The sequence below is a fragment of the Protopterus annectens genome, chromosome 6.part1 (assembly GCF_019279795.1).
Source record: "Protopterus annectens isolate FY-2018-M chromosome 6.part1, PAN1.0, whole genome shotgun sequence".
In the NCBI taxonomy this organism is placed as follows: Eukaryota; Metazoa; Chordata; order Ceratodontiformes; family Protopteridae; genus Protopterus; species Protopterus annectens.
Window position 1 is genome coordinate 402,659,287 of NC_056738.1, and position 26,374 is coordinate 402,685,660.

The following is a 26,374-nucleotide window of genomic DNA, read 5'->3' on the forward strand; positions in this document are numbered from 1 at the left end:
GGGTTGTGCTTTGTTACCTCCTGATATGGAGGTGGAGGCACCCCATTGCTTTGACCTGTAAGATCCTTGTAATTGAAATCTGGAGCCTTTGGAGCATCTAGGCTTGCCCTGAGCGGCTCTGTTGGACACAGGAAAGGACCAATTCTTAGTAGGCCAGGGTCTACTGAACCTGGGTGGCTGCACTTGCAAGAAATCTTTTACAGTTTGCATAGATTTAGCTTGGTCTTACATTTTCTTTAAAACCTCTTCTGCCTTATTACCAAACAGACTTGTCCTGCTGTAAAGGGGCATCCAACAATTTAGCTTTAACATGATCAGGCAGATTTTGCTCCTTGAGCCAGGCATGCCTTCTTATCACAGATCCAGTTACGGCGGCCCTGCAAGAGGCCTCCAAGGCATCAAAACCACATTGCAAAGTATGCTTTCCAACCTGATCTGCTGAATGCAATAAATCCTGTAACTCTATTTTCCACACAATCAGAAATCATCATTTTCTGTTTCAGTAAGGCCACAACATGCTGTTGACATTTAAGCATATGAAACTGGCAGTTTAAAGCCCTGATTGCCAAGGTTGCATATAAACCTTCTTTCCCCATCTATCCAGTGCCCTGGAATCTCTATCAGAAGGGGTAGGATTTTTTGGCTGTAGAAGCATTAACATCCTTGGGACCTGGAGAAACAGTTTCAGGGTCAGCAGCAGGATTTTTGAAAATAAATTTGTGGGAGTCAGGAACCCTGTAATATCTGTCTGGCATACTAGGAGCCGGAGGCAGGGAATCAGGAGCCATGCTTGATTCCGAGAACACATCAACAACAATGCCTAATACAGGAGGTATTGCCAAAGGCCTATGCTGAGGAAGAAGGAAATCCCTAAGCCTCTTTTTAGATTCTGAGAAGTCCTGACTCTCCCAGTGAAAATGTTCCCTTAGAGTATGCAAAGTCTCTCCAAAAGAGTAATCCTCAGGAGGAGAAGCAGAAGGGATGGATTCCTCTGCATCAGTCCTCATAAGGTGAATGAATCATACCCCCACACCTGTTAAAGCGGTAATGCCAGTAAATACAAGATACACACACCCTCAGCTGTTAAAGTAGCAGTTTCTCCTGCCATTTATCACAGGAATAAGTTGAGCAAAGCAGTAATCCCAGTAAATGTAAGGCGCACACACAAACACAGCTGTAAAAGCAGTAGTTTCTCCTGCCATTTCTCAAAGTAAATAAGTTAAGCATGGTTTCTTCACACACCCGCCTATAACATGCCTGCCATTAAGTAAAACCACATTAATCACAGTTAATTTTCTACTGCCATTTCTCATAGTTAAGTTTCGCCTGCTGTTTCTAATAGTTAAGCTCACAGCCTGCACTCACATACAAATGCCTTTATTTTAGTTTAAACTTTAAAGGAATCGGCCATTAGTGGTACTGAAACTATGAATACTCAGCCTACAAAACACTTTACCTTGACTCCTATGCAGTTCCAACACAAGACCTGACGCCAGGCCAATTTCACCTCTTAGAAACAAAACAGACTACTGTATAACTGTCCCAATAGAGTCACTATTCGAATCTTAATTACCACAGATGTAATTCATTCATGAGCCATTTCAGTGGTAGGTATTAAAAAGTACAGTTGTGTACACTTACCATAAATGTAGATGTTCGAGTGTATTCACTGTTGCAGTCATCACATTTGGGTTACCTGCCTGCAGGTAGCCCTCAGTCGGCCTGAATACCAGAGTCTTGGGATGTCTGCATCTGATGCTGTCACTTCTTCTATGACATCAGGTTGTCAGGGGTATAAAACATGCAGCAAATGCCATTACATCAGTTTTTCTTGTCCCACATGTCAGGAGCCCCCAAAATAGGAAGCAATTACATGGTATGGAACACCCCCCCCAGCAAAAAGCAAATACCAATGATGTAACATATTCCAAACAAAAAGGATAGGTAGAAGTAAAGAGAAGACAGGGGGCTGGAGGGAGGGTAACCAGGACTGCAACAGTGAAAATACTAACATCTACATTTATGGTAAGTGTACACAACTGTACTATGTTCTTAGTGTTTCACTGTTGCAGTCATCACATTTGGGTTGATTCCCAAAGCTGAGGATGGGTGGAGGTAGTTAAGAAGCATTAGGGCTGGCAATTAGGCCCTTTAAGACTGCCGTGGCAAATCCAGCTCTGGATTTAGAAAAGATAGGCAAGTGGTAATGCTTGGTGAAAATGTGTACAGAGCTCCAGGTTGCAACTTCCGGGATGTCCCTGGTAGGGACTCCCCTGAGAAATGCTGTAGAGGTTGAAGTAGCCCTATCCCCTGTGGGGTACGTTTTCCCATGGTGTTTGTAGCAGAAATGGATGCAGTGTGCGAACCATTTAGAAATGGTTTGCTTTCAAATGGCCTTGCCCACTTGCCCCTGCAGCAAAGCTGACTAGCAGCTGGTCAGATTTTCTGAGAGGCTTAACCCTGTCCAGATAGAACTTAAGCTGCCTGTGTACATCCAGGGAGTGCAGGATCCTTTCCCCTTTATTCTGAGAGTTAGGGAAAAAAGGTTGGCAAATGAATGGACTGGTTTAAAGCCAGATACTAGCTTTTGCATAAGGATGGGTTCGTCCTGAGGGAAACCCTGTCCGCATGGAAGATAATGAAGGGTTCCACGGCCATAAGGGCCTGCAATTCAGATACTCTTCTTGTTGAAGTGATGGCTAGAAGTAAAGCTGTTTTCCATGAGAGGAATTTTAACTGCTGTAGCCGCAGGTTCAAAGGGCGGAAGTGTGAGCTTTTCCAATACAAAGTTAAGGTCCCAGGTTCCATAGTCGAAGAAACATCTCACTGCATACCGGACTCCGAATGGGTCTCTGTAGAGGCCTGCGAATCTGTAGAAGCAGGAATCAGGGGCTGTGAAAACACCTCACTGAGTACAGGCAGACTGGCCAGTAGCTTAATGGTAGTGCTGTTGGCAGTTTTGGACCAATGCAGTCTGGCTTTATCCTTACATTTTTTCGGAAAATCTGTAGTCTGATGGCTTATCGAAGCCATTTAGGAATACGGAGATCAAGAGCGAAAAGTTAGCGACAAAAATAGCCAGACAATGAACAGTTCAGGCATTGAAGGCACAAAACCGACAGCGAGGGACGTCGTGGTCTGGGCCTAAACAGGTGATGCAGTAAGAATGAAAATCTCTGAGGTATTTGCTTTCCACAGGCAAAACAATTATTATTTTTTTCTGACATCGTTTAGAGAAAGAAAAAAGGATCCCCAACGGGGTACTTCTCTTCGAAGACTTCAGGTCAGAAACTCGAAAAATGAAAATTTCAGGTGGTGGCCAACCGGCACTTGTGAACTGCTTCTGCTTCAGGCACCACATGGCAAGAAAGACTGATGTAATGGCGTTGGCTGCATGTTTTATACCCCTGACGTCATGGAAGAAGCAACAGCATCAGACGCAGAAATCCCAAGACTCTGGTATTCAGGCCAACTTAGGGCTACCCGCAGGCAGATAACCCAAATGTGATTACTGCAACAGTGAAACATGATCAGATGCCCGCTGTACCAGGCCAACTAAAATCAGGCATCATACGTTTATCACTGCCCGGCCAGGTGTATTCTATGGCTAGTGCTCTGAAATCTGTGGTGCAAACCACAGTTTTGTACCAATTGCAGTAGAAGCCATACCTCTTCAACACTTTGAAAAACTGATCTTCCTTAATACTAGAAAAAGCCTCACTAAGAAGCTAAACTCAGTGTCAGACTTTTAAGCGGAAGACTGGTGCTTACACCCACTAGTGACATGCCATAATTAAATCCAGGCCCATGACTCAATTTTACTACTTTGCTGATTAAAAATTTTACTAGTCCTTTTTCCAAAGATTCTTTCAACAAAAATAATACCCCTCCCCCCTAGCCACACAGAAGAATAATAATCCAATTGCCCCCTGAGACTGACCATGATCCTAAGCTTCTTTGATCAATTTTTAAGCTCCACTCTCAGGAATTCCGCTAATCTCATCAATTCTTTTTCACTGAATTATCTACCCTGTCCATGCAAGTTGACTTTTAACTCTACAAAACTGATTTATCCGCCGCTCCGGCTAGCCCACGAAGCACCAACTTATATCCCTAATTAACCAACCAGGATATAAATGAGCTGCTTACCTCCCTAACAATTTTTATTACTATTAATCTACTGGGCCTTATCCCCTACACATTTACTCAGACCACTCAACTATCAATAAACATGGGTTTCATTTGCCATTCCAGTAGCAACAGTTTTAATTGGAAATTTGGAATTTTGACTATGAAACCAACCAACAGCATCAACTCTCCTGCTGTTTTGCAGCTGTTAACTCTCTCGCACGCAGATATAAGTTTAGAAGAGGAAGCTTGCACAGCCGTTAGGTAAAATAAACATTTCTCTCTCAGTGCAGATTAGTTTACAATTATTTTACCTGGCGGAGGAAGCCTGTAGCTTTTAAGCAAATAAACATTTCTCTCTCAGTGCATATAAGTAGTTTACAATTATTTTAACTGGTGGAGGAGGAAGGCTACAGCTGTTAAGCAAATAAGCGTTTCCATTGCACGCACATGTACGTTTAGTAAATGTTTACATTTTTTTACCTGAAGGAGAGGAGTCGGGGAAGAAAGATGTGTGCACTGGCTGACTACAGACCGGCCTGCAGAAGCTGATGTCATCACAAGGAAATTCGGAAATTAAACGGGCCATGCAGGAATTCACAGATTCCGCTTGGTTAGGGTTTTGTGTACACAAACTACCTTTTTGGCAAAGAATTTCCATGATGTCTCCAAAGGAGATATCTTCATGGGGTATAAAACAGGCAGCCTTCATAGATAGTGCCCTCAGTGAGGGATTCCAAAGGGGAATCCAAGTGCCTCCTTTTGCACCAACGCTTGCTAGGGACATCCTCAGTGGGTTGCTGTAGGGAAGCGTCGAAAGACTTGGGAAGTTCCAAAGGGGAAAAGTCTGGAAGTCTTTCGGTGTAAGCTATCCCGGAGGTAACAGAACAGATGTCTCGGACACAATCTCTGCTGAGCAAGGGCCAGGCTCCAAAGTAGGGAGAGTCTAGGCTCTTCTTGATGCAGAGAGAACCCTAACCACCACTTTACTGCTGAGGGAGATAGAGAACTCAAGGACAATCCAGGCAGAGCTGAAGTGGAAAGCTCAAGAATCCCCGCCAACCCCAGATCAGAGTGAGGAGTTGGAGCACAGCTATCAAGAGCTGAAGCCCCAAGGGGAAGAAACAGCTCCAAAAGTTTTGTGGCTCACAACCCCTTGGACCAGACGCCGAAGTTATGCCTCTGAGAACTGTTCTGCTCTGAAATGGTTGGCACCAGGCAAGTCAGGGAACCCGGAGTCAAGGTAACCGTACCTGTTGGCTCCAACATCTTGACTCCAGACTATCTTCGGGCCAGATAACTCCAAACTCGGGTGTCAGATCTGAAGAGGACATATCTGAGCAAAGACAGGGATGTGGCTCACTGATAGAGTGGAATGGAGCAGACAAAATCCCCAGCTGGATTTGTGCCTTGAGAAGCCATCATCCTGTCTACCTCAGCTTTGGAGAAACTAGGGGACGACCTAGCATATGGTTGTCTAGAGACTACCGAAGTGGGAGACTACCGAAGTGGGAGACTACCGTCTCGAGGCAACCATCTCTGTGGAAAAAAGTACAGTTGTGTACACTTACCATAAATGTATATGTTAGAGTGTCTTCACTGTTGCAGTCATCACTGTAGGGTTCTTCCTGCCGGCAGGCAGTCCTTGGTCGGCCAGAATCCCAAAGTCTGGGTCTGGCGTCGGCTGTTCAGTCATGCTCCCTGACGTCAGAGCGCTAGGAGTACAAAGCTGTCAGCCGACGCCATGTTCTCCAGTTTTTCTTGACCCAGATGTCAGGTGCCCAAAAATGAAGGCCAATAGTAAAACAAAAAAGTAACATACAACAAAACCCCATACCCTGAAGCAAATACACCTCAGAAGGGTGAAGTAGGAAACCACACTAATGAAAGTATAAGAGGGGACAGGAGGGAGGGTAACCCAGACTGCAACAGTGAAGACACTCGAACATCTACATTTATGGTAAGTGTACACAACTGTACTATGTTCATCGTGTTTCACTGTTGCAGTCATCACTGTAGGGTTGAATCCCAAAGATGAGACAAAGGGTGGTGGTTATAGAGTAGAAGGGGCGGCTAGAAGGCCCTGCAAGACTGCAGAAGCAAAGCCTGCCCTACACTTAGAGTAAAGAGGGAGATTATAGTGCTTAGAGAAAGTATGCACTGAACTCCAAGTTGCAGCTTCCAAAATATCTTTGGTAGGTACTCCCATGAGAAAGGAAGCTGAAGTAGCAGCAGCTCTGGTAGAGTGAGTCCTAATCTTTCCTGGGATTTGCTTTCCATGATGAGAGTAACAAAATCTGATCCCATGAGCAATCCATTTAGAAATGGTCTGTTTTGAAATAGCTTTGCCTTGGGAATTTGTTGCATAAGAAACAGTTGCTCTATTTTCCTGATATCCTTGGTTCTGTCCAGGTAAAAACGAAGGTGCCGGTGTACATCCAAGGAATGCAAGATCCTTTCCCCCTTATTGTGTGGATTAGTGAAAAAAGTTGGCAGGTGAATAGTTTGATTTAAAGCCACTTTGGAAACCACTTTAGGCATGAAAGTAGGATTAGTCCTTAAAGACACCCTTATCTTGATGAGAAATAATATAAGGCTCCAGAGCCATGAGTGTTTATAACTCAGAGACTCTCCTGGCTGAAGTCAAAGCCAGCAGGATAGCAGTCTTCCATGATAAATATTTAATATCAGATGTGGCAGCAAGCTCAAAAGGAGGCAGAGTGAGTTTTTCCAGAACATAGTTGAGGTCCCAGGCAGGTATGGGTGGTGTCCTAGGGGGCCTTAAATTCTTTGCTCCTCTGAGATATTGTTTCAGAAGTGGATGTGAAAAGATTGGAGGATCTGTATTGTAATGTGCAGAGATAGCTGAGGTATGTATTTTTATGGAGGAGAAGGCTAAACCCTTATGAAGCATGTCTGTCAGGTAAAGTAAAATCAGTGGGATATTAGGGATGAGGGGATCAGAATCATGAGCATGCATTCAGAAGCAAAATCTCTTCCATTTACCTGCATAAGATTTTCTAGTGCTAGGCTGTCTGGCTTCTAAGATGACATCCATGACCTGTTTGGGAAGGAAAGGATTAATCATAGACCCTGAATTTGCCAGGCTGAGAGTTTTGACATGAGTGTGCAGAACCTGGCCCTGATGTTGGGACAAACGATTTGGAATCAGAGGTAAAATCCAAGGTGGCTCCTGGGATAGATTCATCAGTGTTCAGTACCAGAACGGACTAGGCCAATTTGGGGCCAGTAAAATCATCATCTTGGGCTTGTCCTGCTTGATCTTTAATAACACCCGTGGAAGAAGAGGTAGTGGCGGAAAGGCATACCTCGAGAGGTTTCTCCAACTGAAAGATAGTGCATCCACTTTCCATGCTAGTTTGTGAAATGTCCTTGTGCAGAAAATCTGTAACTGGTGGTTGAGGGGTGATGCAAATAGATCTATGTCCGGGCAGCCCCAGGCCTCTGTAATCATCTTGAATATTTGGGTGTCTAGCATCCACTCGTGTGAGTCTGACAGGTTCCTGCTCAGGCTGTCTGCCAGAATATTTTGTTTCCCTGGCAAGAACTGAGCTTGTAGATTCACTTTGCAAGCTAGTGCTGTGTTCCATAGAGTCATGGCTAGTCTGCAAAGAGGGTAGGAGTGTGAACCCCCTTGCTTGTTATTTACAACATAACTGTGGTGTTGTTTGTCCATATCACTAGTTGTCCTGGTTGTAGATGATCTCTGAAAGCCAAGAGGGCATTTTGTACAGCTAACATCTCTTTTAAATTGATGTGTAGGAGCTTCTGATCCTCTGTCCAAAAACCTTGCAGACCTTTTCCCTGCAAGTGGGCTCCCCATGCATAATAAGAGGCATCTGTGGTTAACACTTGGCTGCTGGCTGGAGGAAGACTGAAGGCTTTGCCTTTGTTGTGAAGACATGCCATGGTCCACCAATGGAATTCCTTTTGTAGGCAAGGCAAGACAGCAATCTGTGTGTCTAGACTGTGGCAATGCTGGGACCATACACTTTTTAGGTACCATTGTATTTTTCTCATATGTAGTCCTGCATTTGGAATGAGAAGGATGCAGGAGGCCATGTAACCCAAAGCCTGCAGGAATTTCCTTGCAGTTAGCAGAGTTGTATAAGCCAAGGTTTTGAAAGTGGAAGCCAGCTGTAGTTTTTCGGATGTCAGGAATGCCATCTAGCTTGTTGTGTTTAAAAAAGCACCCAGAAAAGTTATCTGTTGTGTGGGGTTCAAATTTGACTATGTTCACAGTGAATCCTAGGTACTTGAGAAGATTTTGAACAAATTCCAGATGCTGGAGTAAGACAACCTTGCTGTCTGCTTGAATAAGGCAGTCATCCAGATAAGGGTAAATTTGAATTCCCTTGAGTCTGCAATAAGCTACTACTGGTGCCAGGCACTTGAAGACCCTGGGCGCAGTAGACAAGCCAAAGGGCAGCGCAGAGAATTGGTAATGTTTCGAGCCGGCCTTGAACCGGAGGTATTTTCTGCACTCCTGTCTGATAGGGATGCGCAGGTAAGCCTCCTTTAAATCCAATGTCACCATCCATGCATTTATGATCAACATTGGCAAGAGCTGCTGCAGAGTAAGCATTTTGAACTTTGGTATCTCCAGGAAAGTATTTAAGACTGACAGATCCAGGATGGGTCTCCATGAATTTTGCTTTCTGGGTACTAGAAAGAGTCTTGAGTAAAAGCCCTGCCCAGTCTCTGATTGTGGAACCGGTTCTATGGCCCTCATAGTCATGAGGGATCCCATCTGGTTTAATGCCTCTGACCACTGGTGTTTTGGTAGGCCTGGCCATCCGTTTGGTCTTGGCAAGGTATGAAAGTGGAATTTGTAACCTCTTGAAACCACATCCAGAACCCACTTGTCTTGGGTTATACAAGTCCAATTTTGTTGAAAAAGAGAGAGTTTTCCTCCTACAGAGGCTTCCAGGAGAGAAGTTCCTAGAGCCATGCAGGGGGAGTCATTGAACCTGTTTTCTATATGATTGAGGTCTGTCCTCTCCACCCCTGGGGGTGGAAGCACTCCATTGTCTAGGTCTGTAAGAGGTCTGTTTTTGAGGCCTCCCTCTGGTGCGTCTATATCTACCCCTCTGAGACCTGTCCGAGCTGGGAAAAGACCAATTTTTTGTTGGCCAATTTCTGCTAAATCTAGGGGGCTGAACATGTAAGAAATCCTTAACAGTTTTGCATAGATTTTGCCTTATCCTCCATTTTCTTCATCACCTCTTCAGCCTTAGGCCCAAACAAAACATTATGTTGAACAGGAGCATCCAGTAACTTTGCTTTCACTTGATCAGGTAAGTTTTGTTCCTTTAACCAAGCATGTCTTCTAATGACTGTGCCAGAGGCAGCCACCCTGCAAGAAGCCTCCAAGGCATCAAAACCACAGTGTAAACCATGCTTCCCCACTTGTTCAGTAGCATGCATCAAATCATGCAACTCATCTGCACATGCAGAAATGGTACCCAATTTTTGTTTCATAACAGACAGTAGAAATTGCTGATATTTTAGCATATGAAATTGGCAATTTAAAGCCCTAATCGATAAAGTAGCAGAAGTATACACTTTTTTGCCCCATTCTCTAAAGCTCTGGAATCCTTATCCGTCAGAACAGGATTTTTAGGAGAGGCAGCCTTAACCCCCTTAGGACCCTGAGAAATGGTTTCTGGATCAGCAGTAGGATTTTTGTAAAAGAACTGGTGGGAGTCACGGACCCTGTAATATCTGTCGGGCTTAGCAGGGGCTGGAGGAAGGGAGTCAGGAGTTAAATTAGCCTCAGAAAAAGCATCATCCACAATATCCAAAATAGGAGGAATAGCCAGGGGTTTATGTTGGGGAAGAAGGAAATCCCTGAGCCTTCTCTTAGATTCCGAGTACTCCTGTCCCTACCAATGAAAATGTTCCCTCATGTCATGTAAAGTTTTCCCAAAAGAACAATTCTCAGGGGGAGAAGCTGATGGAATAGATTCCTCAGCATCAGAATCCTCATAAGGAGGGAAAGAATATTCCTGTTCAGAGGAAGACACTGAAGAAATAGATGTCTGATCAGAAGATTCATAATCCAACTCTTGCCTTGGCCTTTTGTCGGGAGGGGGATGTGAACCCCTAATCATGGTTAGCAAGTCCTCCGCCATTTTAAGTAACTGTTTCTGTGATTTGGGTCCTGGATCAGAAGAGGCCTGGGCTGGTGTCTTAGATTTAGAAGGAGTCTTTGTCTTTGTCCTGGATTTTGCCTTTATCAGAAGCTGTGTAAGCCTGAAAACCCCCTCGGAAGCAGTTACCTGCACAGCGGCTCTGGACCATTCCGAGGGAGCATTGTCTGAAGGTCCTGCAGCTGGAGTGCTCAAAGGCCTAGTTGGCTCCTCGTGGGAGTCAGTTTCGGCTATCGGTTCTGAAATGGCCGACGACAGGGGCTGCGAAAGCACCTCACTGACGATGGCCGAACCTGAAGCTGGCTCTGGTTGTGTAACGTCATCTGATTTGGACCTCGGAGGCCTGTCCTTATCCTTGCGTCGTTTGTGAACTCCGGTAGTCGGAAGCGTGTTCGAAGACATTTTATAATTAAATTGCCTACCAAAGTAGTGAAAAGCAAAATCATACCTCCGCTTAATCGTACGTTGGTTAAATCTAGCACAAAACCGACAACTAGCTACGTCGTGGTCTGGGCCCACACAAGGAATACAGTAAGAATGGAAATCCTTATGAGGTATTTGCTTCCCACAAGAAATGCAATTAACTTTTTCTGACATCGGACTGGAGCAAGAAAAAAAGTTTCCCCCAACGGGGTACTTAGCTTTCAGAAGAAGTCAGTCTTCGGACTGAAGCATGAAAAAATATCAGGAGTCAGCCAACCGGCACTTGCGAACTGCTTTCACCGCACGGCAAGAAAGACTGGAGAACATGGCGTCGGCTGCCATCTTTGTACTCCTGGCACTCTGACGTCAGGAAACATGACTGAACAGCCGACGCCGGACGCAGACTTTGGGATTCTGGCTGACCGAGGGCTGCCTGCCAGCAGGAAGAACCCTACAGTGATGACTGCAACAGTGAAACACGATGAACATCCCCAGGGCCAGATGCAGTACCTAACTTCTGGTTAAAAGTATTAAAATCTTTGTACAAAGACTTACCCACAAGTAAGAACTACTTATAAGCACACCCCAAACAGATACCCAACCTGGCTAACAGGAAAAACAATGCTCCTACTTAAGAGTGAACCTACAAGCTACCCTAAAAATTATAGGCCAATAACTTGCCTTCAGATGACATATAAACAACAGACTGGAATTGATAGAGTTTATAGTCATTTAGAAGAAAATTCAATCATGGCAAAAGAACAAAAGGGTAATTAAAGAAAGTCACAGGGAACAAAGGATCATTTCTTGCTAAATAAAGTCATAATGGAGAATGTACAGTTGTGTACACTTACCATAAATGTAGATGTTAGCGTGTATTCATTGTTGCAGTCATTACACTTGGGTTATCTGCCTGCAGGTAAGCCCTCAGTCGGCCCGAATACCAGAGTCTTGGGATTTCTGCGTCGGATGCTTTCACCTCTTCCATGCTGTCAGGTCGTCAGGGGTATAAAACATGCAGCAGACGTCATTACATCAGTTTTTCTTGCAACAGATGTCAGGAGCCCCCAAAATAGGAAGCAATTACATTGTGTGGAACACCTCCAGTAAAAAGTAAATGCCACTGCCATAAGATATGGTCAAAAAAGAGTATAGGTAGAAAGTATAGAAAAGTCAATGGGGGCTGGATGAAGAGTAACCAGGTCTGCAACAGTGAATACACTCTAACATCTACATTTATGTTAAGTGTACACAACTGTACTATGTTCTTAGTGTTTCACTGTTGCAGTCATCACACTTGGGTTGATTCCCAAAGCTGAGGAATGGTGGAGGCAGTCAAGAAGCATTATGGCTGGCTAGCAGGCCTTGTAAGATTGCTGTGGCAAATCCACCTCTGGATTTAAAAAAGATAGGCAAGTGGTAATGCTTGGTGAAGGTGTGTACAGAACTCCAGGCTGCAGCATCCAGGATGTCCTTGGTAGGGACTCCCCTGAGAAATGCTGTAGAGGTTGAGGTAGCCCTAGTGGAATGAGTTCTCATCCCCTGTGGCGTAGGTTTTTCCATGGTGCTTGTATCAGAACTTGATGCAGTGTACTACCCATTTGGAAATGGTTTGCTTTGAAATGGCCTTGCCCTCTTGCCCTGTAGCAAAACTGACTAGCAGCTGGTCAGATTTTCTGAAAGGTTTAGTCCTGTCAAGGTAGAACCTGAGCGGTCTGTGCAAGTCCACGGAGTGCAGGATCCTTTCCCCTTTATTCTGAGGATTAGGTAAAAAGGTTGGTAAATGGATGGATTGGTTTACAGCCATACTGGATACCACCTTGGGCATAAGATGGGTTAGTCCTGTGGGAAACCCTGTCCGCATGGAAGATAAAGAAGGGTTTCCACAGCCATAAGGGCCTGTAACTCAGACACTCCTCTTGCTGAAGTGATGGCTGGAAGTAAGGCAGTTTTCCAAGAGAGGAATTTTAACTCTGCTGAAGCTGCAGGCTCAAAAGGGGGAAGCATGAGCTTCTCTAGAACAAAGTTAAGGTCCCAAGGAGGAGTGGGAGTTCTCCTTGGGGGTCTTAAAAACTGCTAGCTCCTCTCAGGAACCGTTTGATCAGAGGGTGAGAGAAGAGGGGTGGCTCAGTATTGTAATGAGCTGAGATGGCAGAGGCATGAATCTTAATGGATGAGAAGGATATGCCTTTGTGGAGCAGCTCTGCTAGATAAACTAGGATTTGAGGTATGGAAGGCACGGCTGTGTCCTTTCCTTGAGACTGGCTCCAAGAACAGTATCTTTTCCACTTTCCTGAATAGGATTTCCTAGTACTAGGCCTCCTAGCCTCAAGGATGAAATCCGGCACCCGTTTGGTGAGGGTTGCTGGTGATGTACTCAGGGAATAAGCCAGGCTGCCAGGTTTAGGGTTTGCAGCTGAGGATGCAAAATCTGTCCCTCCTGCTTTGACAGCAGAGGGAGGGGTCTGATGTAGGTGCCAGGGTGGCAGTGCTGTCAGGCTGTGTAGGAATGGGTACCAGTGCTGGCGTGGCCAGACTGGTGCAATAAGGATTGTTCTTGGCCTGTCTGTTTGATCTTGAGTAGTACTTTTGAGAGGAGGGGCAGAGGGGGAAAGGCATAGATTGAGAGGTTTTGCCATGTGAAGGATAGGGCATCCACTTTCCATGCTTGGCTGTGGGGAGTTCTGGTGCAAAATTTGCTAAGATGATGGTTTTGAGGGGAAGCAAACAGGTCCACCTCTGGTATCCCCCACCTGTGGATTAGACATTTGAATGAGCTGGGTTCTAGTTTCCACTTGTGTGGGTCCATAAGATTTCTGCTTAAGTCTGCCAGTGAATTTTGTTTGCCTGGAGCTTGCAGGTGCACTTGATTGCTCAAGGCTGTGTTCCACACAGCCATGGATAACCTGCAGAGTGGGTAGGAATGAGCCCCCCCCCCCCCGCACAAAACCTACAGCGAGGAACGTCGTGGTCCGGGACTAAACAGGTGACGCACTAAGAATGAAAATGTCTGAGGTATTTGCTTTCCACAGGCAAGACAATTGTTAACTTTTTCTGACATCAGTTAAAGCAAGAAACAAGGATCCCCAACGGGGTACTTGGCTTTAGAAGACTACAGGCTTGAAATTAGAAAAATGAAAATTTCAGGTAGCGGCCGACCGGCACTTGCGAACTGCTTCTGCTTCGGGCTCCCGCACGGCAAGAAAAGCCGATGTAATGGCGTCGGCTGCATGTTTTATACCCCTGACGTCATGGAAGAGGCAACAGCATCCAACGCAGAAATCCCAAGACACTGGTATTCAGGCCGACTGAGGTCTACCTACAGGCAGATAACCCAAGTGTGACGGCTGCAACAGTGAAACACGAAGAACATCTGTAAAAAAGAGGAAGAATCCAAGTATGGCATGGATGGACTACAAAAAAGTCAATGACAGTATCCCACATTCATGGATAAGTGTGTGTTTAAAAATGTATAAGATGCAACCAATACTGCTCGATTACATCACAGTGACTATGAAAGAGTGGCAGACCGCTCTGCCATTAAGCCACGATAAAGGACAAATTATTCCAGGGATAAAAATTCAAAAGTGGATATTCCAGAGTGACACCCCAGCACTGCTTTTACTCTGTCTTGCCCTTAAACCCATTAAGCTGTCTACTTAAGATTACATCATGGCTATAATTTGGCTCCTAGAAAACAAAAAAGTGTAAAGACTTCTCTTATCTGCTTGATTTAAAACTGCATATAGACCATCAGATGAGGAACTGAAATCACAACTGCAAGTAGTCAAAGCTTTTTCAGACAATACAAGAATCTCATTTGGTCTTGACAAATGTGTAAAAGCAAGCTTTAAAGCAGCAAAGCTGCAGCACCAAGAAAAAATCAGTTTGGGATAAGAATGTGACATAAAAAAAACTTGATTAAGAGGGAGTATATAAATATTTGAGAAATGAAGGAGCAACAATAAAACATGAACAAATACGAATAAATCTTAGTAAGAAATATTTTAGAAGACGAAAAAAAAAAAAAAAAAAAAAGTAGGGAAGCAGCCATCAACACTTAAACCAGAACAAAATATAAGCAGTTCAGAAGGCCTCAAAAAACCACACTCCAAAACACCTGAAAAAATATAAATACTTTTACTTTCACATAAAGGCTCAGATAAATATGTTGTCGTCCACAGACTTCATCAGATGAATTAAACAGAACAGAAAAACAGCCCTCTTATACCAGTGATGAGTTTTTGAATTCACCAATCAACATCAATTGAAGTCATAAATACACATAGAACTCTGTCACCATTTAGTCAAAACACCATAGACAAGAACCACTTCTACAAGCAGTCTGCAACATCAACACAGAATTGTCTCCAACATCTAAAATCCTTTAGTCAAAAGACTACTTTTGAATTTAAATTACAGAAAACTGTTGGAAAAAGACTAATAAAAAATGTCTAATAAAAAAATGTACATCAGAAAATACAGTTTTAAAAGAGTTTGAAGAGGCTCACAAAGTACAAAAATGTCTATCTGGTGAACAGAAGGCAAACTAACTTAAACACCTAACGTCCCCTTGTGGATATGATAATATAGACCTCTAACAACAAAGTTACATTTTGATATGTGATGTACATAAACACAAAAAAATCTTTTGGTATGAGAAAAAAAAAGAGAAAAAACTTCTATATCATTCTACATTATAATTTTGCCACCCATAATTTAAAAAGGAGGGGTGCAATGAAAATATTCTCATCAAGTCCGGGGTGGAGGTCCGACTAGCATCCAGGCCAGAACAAGTCTCTATATTCAAGCGGGTTTCTCAAGGGCAACCCCGGATATCAGACTTTCTCAAGAAAGGAAAGTTGTGTAAAATCTTACCATAGCCATAGATGTCCTTTTCCATGTTGCAGTATTCACTAGTGGGTTTACCCTTCTTCCCATCAGCTTGTTCGGCCAGGTTTCCAAAGCATTTTCAGTCCCTGTCGGTGCAGACGTCTGACGTGTAGTCTGGTACATGGGCCATAAAAGTGACATCTGCGAGCACCAGTCCTCAGAACCAAGAAGCCCCAGACAGAGCCAGTCCTGATAGCATAGCCAGTGTAGAAGCCAAGGAGAGCAAGTGCAAGGAGAATAGGGGGATGGAGGGAGGGAAGGAATACTGCAACATGGAAGAGAAGGACATCTGTCCTTTTATTCCAATGTTGGAGTATTCACTAGGGGGTGAGTACAAAAGCTCACTGCTGGCTGGGTGGTGGTCCGGATGAGACAACCCTGGCAAATCCTGCTCTGGTCCGGGAGATGTGGTCCAGCTTGTAGTGGTCTGGTGAAGGTGTGCACAGATAACCAATTAGCAGCTTCTGGAATGGAGCTAGTATCTAGACCTTTAAAGAAGGCTCCAGAGGAGGCCATGGCCCTTGTGGTACAGGCTCCGACGTTGCTCGTTAGGGTCTTTCTATGGTGAGAGTTAAAGGAGATGGCCCTAGCAATCCAATTTTCCCCAGAGCACTGGGGTGGAAGGAAACACAGCTGGTCTGATTTCCGTATAGGCTTGGTCTTTATGCAAGTAGGAATGGAGTTGCCTGTGTACATCTAGGGAGTGAAGGACTCTTCATCATCGCCCTGAGGGTTAGGAAAGAAGGTGGGCAGGTGAACAGCCTGATTTAGGGAGAGGTCATTAACCACCTTGGGGGTGAAGGAGGGATTAAATCCTGAGGGTGACCCTGTCCACATGGAAAACTAGGAAGGGTGGAGTAGCCATGAGGGCTTAGAGCTCTGAGACCCTCCTGGCTGATGTTAAAGCTATTAGCAGTACTGTTTTCCAAGTGCAAAACTTCACGTTAGCCTTGCCAACTGGCTCAAAGGGTGGCAGAGTGAGGTTTTCCAGCACATAAGATCTCAGAGAGGAGGAGTTGGTTTTCTAGAGGGTCTTGGGTGTAAAACACCTTTTAGGAATAGTTTGTCTGGAAGCCTGGAAGCAAGTGGGGGCTCCACAGGCAGGCACAAATGGCCAACAGGTGTGCTTTTAAGGAGGAGTAAGACAAGCCTGTCTTTAGCAGTTCACACAGGTAAGAGAATTAGAGGCAGGTCATGGTCCAGCAGCTCTATAGGTCTTTTCTGACACCAGATAAAAAAACCTTCTCTATTTAGAGAGGATTTCCTCGTGTTTGGTTTCCTGGCCTCACGCAGGACTGAGAGCATGTCCTCGTTGTATAGGTGTCTGAAGGGAATCGGACACCTATCAGCCACAGGGAGAGGTATAGGGATCTCCACTACGGATGAATCTGTGTCCCCTGGTGCTGTGTGAATAGATCCACTGGGTGTGGGGGGGTAAACTTGTGGTGAATGGCCTTGGATAGATGAAGTAGGGGGAACCAGTGCTGCCTTGGCCAAAAGGGGGTCACCAACAAGATTTTTGGCGAGTACTGCTGAATTTGCAGTAGGACTCTCTAGATCAGAGGGAAGGGGGGAAAGACATACAGGAATTTCCCCTTACAAGACATTAAGAAGGCATCTGTTTGAAGAGCCTCCGGGTCATAAGTTCAGGAGCACTAGCTCTGGAGATTCTTGTTTGTGAAGGAAGCGAAAAGGTCTATCTGTGGAATTCCCCACCTGTGGATCAGCTCTAGGAATACCTCCCCCTTGATGGCATCCACTTGACAGTCTGAGGAGGTTCTGCTTAAGGAGTCTACCTGACAATTTTATTGGGACGGGATGTAGGCTACCTATAGGGAGATCCCCTAGGAGATAGCTACTTCCCATACCTGTAGGGCTAGTCTGCAGAGGAGGTAGGACTTGGTCCCTCCTTGCTTATTCAAGTACCACATCACTGTGGTGTTGTCTGCGAAGATCTTCAGAATGCCCTGTCTGAGGAAAGGTAGAAAGGCCTGTATGGCCGATATTTCTTTTATGTTGATATGCCATTGTGTTTGTTTTTCCACAAACACAACACTTTTCCTTGTGTTTACTGCTGCTCCCCAACCCAGATCTGAGGAGTCTGTCTGAAAAGGGGGGACAACTGTAGGGGGAGACCTGGGTTTAGGGTCACCTGGACCATCGACCACTTTAGTTCTTGGTGGAGGCAGGGTAGAAGTGGGATTCAGAACTCTAGGGAGTGAGTGTGCTGGGCCTATACTGAGCGAAGATTCCACTGCATCTTTCTCTGCATCTTTCTCATGTGTAATCTTGCCAGTAGCAGCATGGGAATTGTGGCAGCCATGTGGCCGAGAAGTTTGAGGAATTTCCTCACAGTGCAGGCGGGTGAAAGGCCAGATTGAAGGAGTTGGATCAGGGAAAGCACTTCTTCCTGAGGTAGGAAAACCATCCTGAGGTCCATTTTGATTCTGCATCCTAGGAAGACAATATCTTGTGCAGGATTTAAGTTGGATTTGGGGAAGTTTATAAGGAACCCTAGGGACTGCAGCAAGTGCAGGAAGTCCTCTGTGTGGGCTAGGAGGGTATCTGTCTGCTGCTTGAATGAGCAGATAAGTCTAGGTATGGAACAATTTGCATACCTCGTTCTGCAGTAAGCAATAACTGGGGCTCTGCATTTTGTAACAACCCTTGGAGCAGTGGAGAGCCCAAAGAGCAAGACAACTGAAAATGCAAGGAGCCTGCTTTAAATCTGAGAATTTTCTGGAGAACGGTTTTATTGGAATAGGTAGATAGGCATCTTTGATGTCCAGGGTCAACATGGACTGGGGAAAGAGAATGGGTAGTGTTATCCTGAAGGAAGGAACCTTCCGGAATAGGTTGAGGTGGGAGAGGTCTAGGATGCGTCTCCGTGGTCCCTCCTTCCTGGGCACCAGAAAAATTCTGGAGTAGAAGCCTCTCCAAGTGGTGGAGGGGGGTGAGTTCTATGGTGCCTTGGAGCAGCAGGTTGTTTAGAACCTCTGGGAGGAGGGTCCATTGAGAGGGTGGAGGAAGTGATATAGGGGGGATGGGATATATATGAAGTAACCCTCCTTCAGGATACACAAACCCCATTTGTCGGATGTCACTAAAGCCCATGCAGGGAGGCAGTGAGAAAGACGGGAGAATAAAGGTATGGTGGGAGGAGGGGGATAGAAAAGGAGGCAGGCAGTCAGATGCTGCTTGCCCTTTCTGGAAAGGGAGGTCTCTGGGCGGAGGCTTGAGGCGTCCTAGGCTAAGCAGTTTGCCTCCTGTGTGGTCTTCTATACCTGGAGGGGGCAGAGGGCCTGGAAGCCTTCCTAATAAACTGCGTCTTGATCGGGTAGTTTGGGTAATTTTGGGATTGGAGAGATACAAAGATACTTTAGATCCTGGAGCTCTTTCCCTTTTTGCTGAAGTGTCAAAGAGATCAGCTACCATGGAGCCTGAAGGGGCAGTGTGATCCAAAGGACCATCCAAGAATCTGGCCTTAAAATCATCTGGTAAAGGCTGAAGACACAGCCAAGAGTATCTCTAACACAGAGGTAGATGCAGCTGACCTGGCAGAGGCCTCTGCTGCATCATATGCACACCTTGGGGAATGTTTATTGACTTGGGAGATGAACCCAAGCAAGGAAGACAGGGATGCCTTTGCAGAGCAGTCAGGGATCTCATTACGTTCCTTAGAAACTTTGTTCAGTAAGGCCAAAGAATATTTGGCCATGTGAGACTGGTAATTTGTAGCCCTAAAGGCTAGGGTAGCTGAAGTGTATATCTTCTTCCCCCACCTCTCCATGACCTTGCTGTCTATCTTCAGGCAGGACCAGTGGTAGTAGGGAGAAGTTTGGTAGCCCTATCAGTGGCAATAGCAATGGCTGCTGGGTCAGCTGGTGGGCATTTAAAAAGAAATGTGTCTGCATCAGGTACTCTATACAACCGGTCTGCCCTTCTAGGGGCAGGTGGCTGGGAATTAGGGTTTATACATGCTGCTGCAAAAGCATCCAGGAAGGCAGGCTGGACAGGAGGAACAGGAGCCGGGTTAGAAAATTCCATCTAAATCAAGTCATAGAATCTTTTCTGTTGCTCTGACATGTCTGAGCAATCCCATTTAAAATGTTCCCTCATAAGATTAACAGTGTCCCCAAAGGTAAAGTCTTCCAAAAGGGAGTCAGGTTCAGCAGATATTTGTGAAGAGTAGGACAAGGGGTCCTCTGAAGACTGACATTTCCTCTTCTGCAAAATGGCAGAGAGTAGTCTCTGGCTGAATAAGCCTGGGACAAAGAAGAGGTGGAGCAACATGAGGAAGGTCAGGCGTAGGCCTAAGGGCCACGGAGGCATTGTAGAGACATTGACTGAAGGCCTGCCAGTCTGGCAAGGCCTCAGGAGTTGAAGCAACATGCTTTGTTTTCTCTTTGCAGGTCTAACCGACATTTGGCTGGCGGCTGCCTTTGAAGAAATAGAAGGAATGGCAGAGGCCTGCTCCGAAGCGCCCATCTCAGAAGCTGGTCCCCCTCCCCCAGTGTCTGAATCAGGTGCCGGGATATCCTCCCTTTACATGTTGTCCACTCTGGATTTTGCGGCCTCTTTGTAGGTACCCGCTTTATCCGATGTGGTGGACGCCGGTTCCACGACCAAGCTAACGGTGGCTACAGGCTGGGAATCTGCAGAGGGAGGCGCAGTGGAAGTGGACAGCCTCACGGGCTTGGCCCTCTTCCCAGGTGGTTCAGATTGGGCGTCGTAGTGGCTTCCTTTTCAAGAGCGACCTGCCTAAGATGCCAGTTTGAGGTATAGGTCAAGGGCCTGTAGTCTGCGACAAAGGGTTTTGGGGACAAACGACTTACAAATGATGCAGCTTTTATAATAGTGTTCCCTATCCAAACAAAAAAGACACTGGTCGTGGGTGTCTGTGGGGAATGTGGTGACGAGACTTGGTCTTACTGGACATAAACAGATTATAGTAATTACAAAAGGACTGAAGAAAATCCCCAACAGGGTACTTACCTTAATGCGAAACTGATCAGATGTCCGTGAGTAGCAGGAACTGGTGTATGGCTGGCAGCTGAAAAGTTCTGAGGACTGGTGAGCACAGACGTCACTTTTATGGCCCACGTAGCAGCTTACACATCAGACGTCCTACGCACCAACAGGGATTGAAAAAGCTTTGGAAACCTGGCCGAACAAGATGATGGTAAGACAGGTAAACCCACTAGTGAGTACTGCAACATTGGAATAAGACATCAAAAAACAGGAATTTTGCATCACTACAAGATAATGTGTTTGCACAAGGTGTTCCCTTCATTATTAGTCCTAATATCGTAAATGTGTTCGTATATACCCCTTTTGAGCTTCCGCTCAGTTTTGCCTACTTAGAAGCCTGGGCAGGCAACACATGTAACTAGAAAAACAACCCCAGTAGTGTTACAATTTGAGAAAACCTGTCTGCTTATTACTCCCCCCTGCACTCCAAGTTTACAGAACCAGTGTTCAAAATGTAAGAACATTGTGAGCAGGCACTATATTTAAAAGTGCCTGTTCTTTTGAAACTCCCCTTGGTGGGTGCTTTGACCCACCCCCCTCAAAGTTTTCAAATTTCTTCCTTTTTTACAGGTAATTTTCATGGTCTATTTTTCAAAACAGGGCATGTCAGTAAGTACCTTAAACCTGTCACATTCCTTCCAAATAATTTCAAGCACCAACTAAGAATCTTGGATGAACACTATAACAAGTGCTTGGTCGTTACCGATGCCCCAGATTTAAGGTACTCACTGACCTGCCCCATTTTGAAAAATACCCCATGAAAATTACCTATAAAAAAGAAATCTGAAAGAACTTTTTGAAAGGGTCAAAGCAACCACCAAGGGGAATCTCAAAAGAACAGGCACTTATAAATGTGGTCCCTGCTCACAATGTTCTTACATTTTGCACACTGGTTCTGTAAACTTGGGAGTGCAGGGGGAGAGGAGGAGTGCAGGGGGAGAGAAATAAGAGGACAAGTTATCTCAAACTGTAACACTACTGGGGGTTATCTAGTTACATGTGTTGCTTGCCCAGCCTTCTATATAGGCAAAACTGACAGGAAGCTCAAAAAAAAGTGTATATACGAACACATGTATGACATTAGGACTAATGACAGTATCCCTGGCTGTGATCTACATGAGTTAACTGGCACCTCACCTGTGTGCCCTGTTCAATCACAGCCTCACCTCAGGCTTTGTCCCTACCAAATGGCGCACTGCTACAGTCATCCCTCTCCACAAAGGAGGAACGAATACGGACCCCAGGAACTAGCGCCCCATTAGCCTGAGGAGTCTGATATGCAAAGCTATGGAATGCATCATGGACATAAACAAGGATATAGGGAATCTCCAAACTCTGGATCCTACACAGTATGGTTTTGTGAAGGGTAGATCATGCCTGCTCAACTTGACTGACTTCTTTGAGTCAGTCACCAGAGCTGTGGATTAAGGTAAGGTGGTTCATACAGCCAACCTTGATCTGGCCAAGGCCTCTGATACCATTCCCCACTCAGGAATCTTAGAAAACCTTACTAAGCTAGGCATCAACGCCTATATCACTAGGTGGGTTGCAAACTGGCTCACAGAAAGAACCCACAGTGTGAAAGCAGCGGACTCCAAGTCAGACTGCTGACCAGTCACTAGTTGACTCCCACAGGGTTCGGTCCTGGGTCGTCTCCTGCTTGGCAGCTACTTCTCTGAAGTCTAGGCCAACACAAAGGGACTCTGGCTAACAAAGTTCGCAGATGACTGCAAGTTGGGAGCTATTAATTCCCCAAGTGATGCTGACATCCTACAGAAAGGCCTCAATGAGACCAACGACTGGTGCCAGAACCATGGCCTTAATCTCAAAGCCAAAAAATGCGTCTTCATCCCCTTTGGGAAAAACCCAGTTCCCTTGAATCAACACACTGATGGTACTCCATTGAACACAGAAGGCGTTGTAAGAGATCTGGGAACACAGGTTGACAGCAACCTCTCTCGACCACCACGTTGCCACTGTGGTCAGAAAGTCCTATGTGGCACATCTAATTACTAATGGTTTTGCATCCAGGAAGAAAGAGGTCACTGTCTCCCTCTACTCTTCCCTCATTAGGCCAATCAGAGTGCAATGCCCCATTTGGCATGTACCTCACTAGACACCTCCAACTGGAGGTCACAAAAGTACCTCACAAAGAGGATCCTAGGCTCCTAGGCCTTAAACACTTGTCCTATATGGACAGACTCAAAAATCTAACTATTCTCTGCCTCGTATCGCCTTAGAGGCGATCTCTGCTTGACTTACAAAGCCATGTCTGACCCAGCTCTGTTACAAATGCTATACCTAAAGAAATCCCAATCTTCCAGCACCACATGCTCCAGAGACCTCAACCTCATTACCACAATCAACAGAACATGCTGGAGGGCCAGGTTCATAACCCAGAGACTGCCCATGCTATGGAATAGACTTCCCATAAACGTCAAGCAGAGCACCTCACTGGCCCTCTTCAAGAGAAATCTTGATGAGTAGATGGGAAATAAAAATTCACCCTGGGGATCACTCCAGTGGCTCTACTAGACAGAGGCACTAGGAACTAAGGTTGGGTGGCACGATGCCAGGGTAATCCTATGGGCTAGGCTTGTAAAGGCTCCAGGGCCATTAGCCTAGTACACACCTATGAACCTATAATGAAAGAAACGCCTTGTACAAACGCACATTATCTTGTAGCAATGAAAAATTTCTATTTTTTTGTTCTTGAGAAAGTCTCTGATTATGTCTGGGGTGGTCCTTGGGAAACCAGTTTGGAATAGAGTGTTGTTCTGGCAGGTTTCCCTGGATGCTAGTAGACCCCCGGACCTAATGACAATATTTCCATTGCTCCCCTTTTGAAATTACGAGCAGCAAAATTATAATATATTTTTTTCTTCTCATACAAAAAGATTTTTTGTGTGCTTATGTACATCACATATCAAAATTTATTAGAGGTCTAAATAATCCTATGCACAAGGGACATTAGGTTTTCAAATTATTTTGTAAGTGCAGTTTGCCTTTTGGTCACCAGATGGAGACAATCCTGTACTTAGTGAGCCTCTTTAAACTGTACTTTCTGATATACATTAGACAGTTTTTATTGGTCTTTTTCCAACAGTTTCTGTAATTCTATTTAAATTCAAAAGTAGCCTTTTGACTAAAGGCTGTTAGATACAATTCTGTATTAATTTTACAGACTGTTTAGAAGTGGTTCTTAGCTATGGTGTTTTGACTAAATGGTGACAGAGTTCTAAGATTATTCATTACTTCAACTGATGTTGATTGGTGAATTCAAACACTCATCACTGGTTTAAGAGGGCTGTTTCTCTGTTTGCTTTGTTTAATCTGATTTGCTCTTCCTGTCCAAACTTACAGTTTTGGAGTGACTGGCTCCAAAAAGTGTTAGATTAGATGAGAAAAGAAGAATGCTTCATGCTCATCAGATTTATAAAAATCAATGCATACCAAGATTATATATTCCCCATTCCCAAGGAGATATGGGCCTCCTTGAAAATGATTACATGTACAGATCTGCAATCGTGGGACTGCAAACATCAGCTGACCTCATACGACCCAAATGCAGTGAAGGTTTTGAAACATGAGGAGAATAAATCTAAGATAACTTCCCTTCTTAGTCTAGCAGAATCATTTTGGAATAAAGCGGGAATGAAAATCAAACCAAAAACAGATAAAAAATAAAGCAACAAGTGTATGTGCCAAAAAACAAAAGAATACAAGGTGAAGGAGCAGATGAGAAGGAAAGAAACATGGAAAATGCATAAAAATTGTTGCAGGTATAGAAAACTCTTGGAAGAACCCCATGTTGCTCAGAATCGTATGCAGGAATGGTTAAGGAAAGTTGAATTCAAACCAAAAGATGAAAGGTTAATACTGGTGTGGCCAAAAATAACAGGCTAGGAGAAAGACAAACGTAGGCATTGTAAAACAGAATTGGAAATAGTCACACACCTCATTGCTGGCTGTGATATACTAATGGCAGGACGACTGTATAATGAAATGCATAATGTCGCAAGACTGCTGCACTAGGGATTGTGCAAATATTATGGTATCGAAGTTGTAGAAAAACATTGGAAACATGAGCCACAAAGCATCATAGAAAAAGTCTACATCACATGGGATCACCCATTACCAACAGTTCAAAAGACAGATGCAAGAAAACCAGATAGAGTAGCCCATGAAAAGAAGACAAAAGTAGCAATAATAATTGCAATTGCTACACCCAGTGACTACAGTATCTTGTGTACAGAAACAGTCAAAATATCAGGATTTGCAGGCAGAAAAAAAAGAAATGTGGAAGAAAGATACCCAGACAGTTTCAATTGTAGTAGAAGCAACGGGTCTTATAAAAAAGAACCTAAATCATATTTAGACATGTGACCAATACATGCAAGTCCATATGAATTGCAGGAGGAGTTATTACTGGGTACATTGCGGGTGCTATGAAGAGCTCTTCTGGCAGACAAAGATTGAAATACTAGTTTCATGAACTTCAATTATACTTTGACTTAGGAATTGAGTCCATTCCAGTCATGGTATTAGAACCCCAAAAGACTTGGAGAAATGATATATTATTAAAAAAAAAATAAAGCAAGCTAAACTCATCAGTCTCTTGCACTGCAGCAGTCCCAAGACTTGGTACTTGTAATAATGATCTACTCATATACAACTATGAAGAGTTTGCAACACAAATGCACCTTCTCTGGCCTGAGGTTTCTATTACAAGCTTTTAGGGACGAAAAAGATTACGGATTATTATCTGCAATGCATACTCAGAACACTACAATGAAAGTTTTTAGATCTGGTAATTTGCTGTCAAGTTTTGCGCTGAAACACCAACAGAAAATGGGCAAACTCAATCTTCAATATGCAGATCCAGTTGGACTGCATTTAAGTGATTTATCCATGAAGTTCCATTCAAAGTACTGAAACAGTTAAAACAACCACATTAACATACATAACTGCAGTCTTCAATGATTTACAATAAGGCAGGACTAAATCCATACCACAAATCAAAACTTACCGAGCAAATTTGCAATCTGATGCAATGTGTCCTGCTCCTCCACACTTGGTGCATAAAGTTGTATTAGTGATGCTTCTGGTCTCAGTGCTCTGCCATGGCCTCAGTATCCTAGGGTAAAAAGTCAGTCAGTTCAAGAAAAGCTGGAACATTACATGAAGTATTTCAAACACCTAGCCTACTAACTCAAGTTACAGTAAAATATACCTTTCCCAAGGATTACAAAACTACTAGTACAGAGAGAGTACTACAAATAAAGCAAAGCAGGCAACCAATAAAGCAATGCAGTACGGCGGTGTAAGTAAACTTACCACAACAGTACAGGACTGAAAGATCACTGCTGTAGTTGCCTTAGCTGTACAAGTTATACCCTGCAGTGACTATAATAGCTGGCTACTTTCCAAAAATTACGGGCATCATCCATGGACCCAAACTTTTCTTCAGTTTGAGCAAAGCTAGCTGAGCAAAAAAAAAAAAACAATGGTTTGGGCATTAAGCCCTTCTCAGCTTTCATGCCAACTAAGGCAAGGAGGCATGATCCTGAAAAGAGGTCCATGATAGGAAATTAGATGTTATGTACCTACCATAACGTTCCATGTTAGTTGTCTTCTCTCGCCTTCTTTCTTGCTGGATGGGTTCGGAGCCGATCCTCGGCCCCGACTCGGCACTTGCTAAGCTTGAGAACTCCTTTTACCAGCTC

General features: G+C 44.5%; 1 protein-coding gene across 2 annotated transcripts in view; it reads right to left on the reverse strand.

Annotated features, from left to right (window-relative positions):
* The window catches only part of SF1 (splicing factor 1), a 1,552,458-nt gene that overhangs the window by 303,918 nt on the left and 1,222,166 nt on the right, over positions 1–26,374 (reverse strand). For both annotated transcript variants that reach the window (XM_044075820.1, XM_044075819.1), the window contains exon 9: positions 25,678–25,785. In XM_044075820.1, coding sequence (XP_043931755.1) covers positions 25,678–25,785 — 108 coding nt within the window. The remainder of the gene's footprint in view (positions 1–25,677; positions 25,786–26,374) is intronic.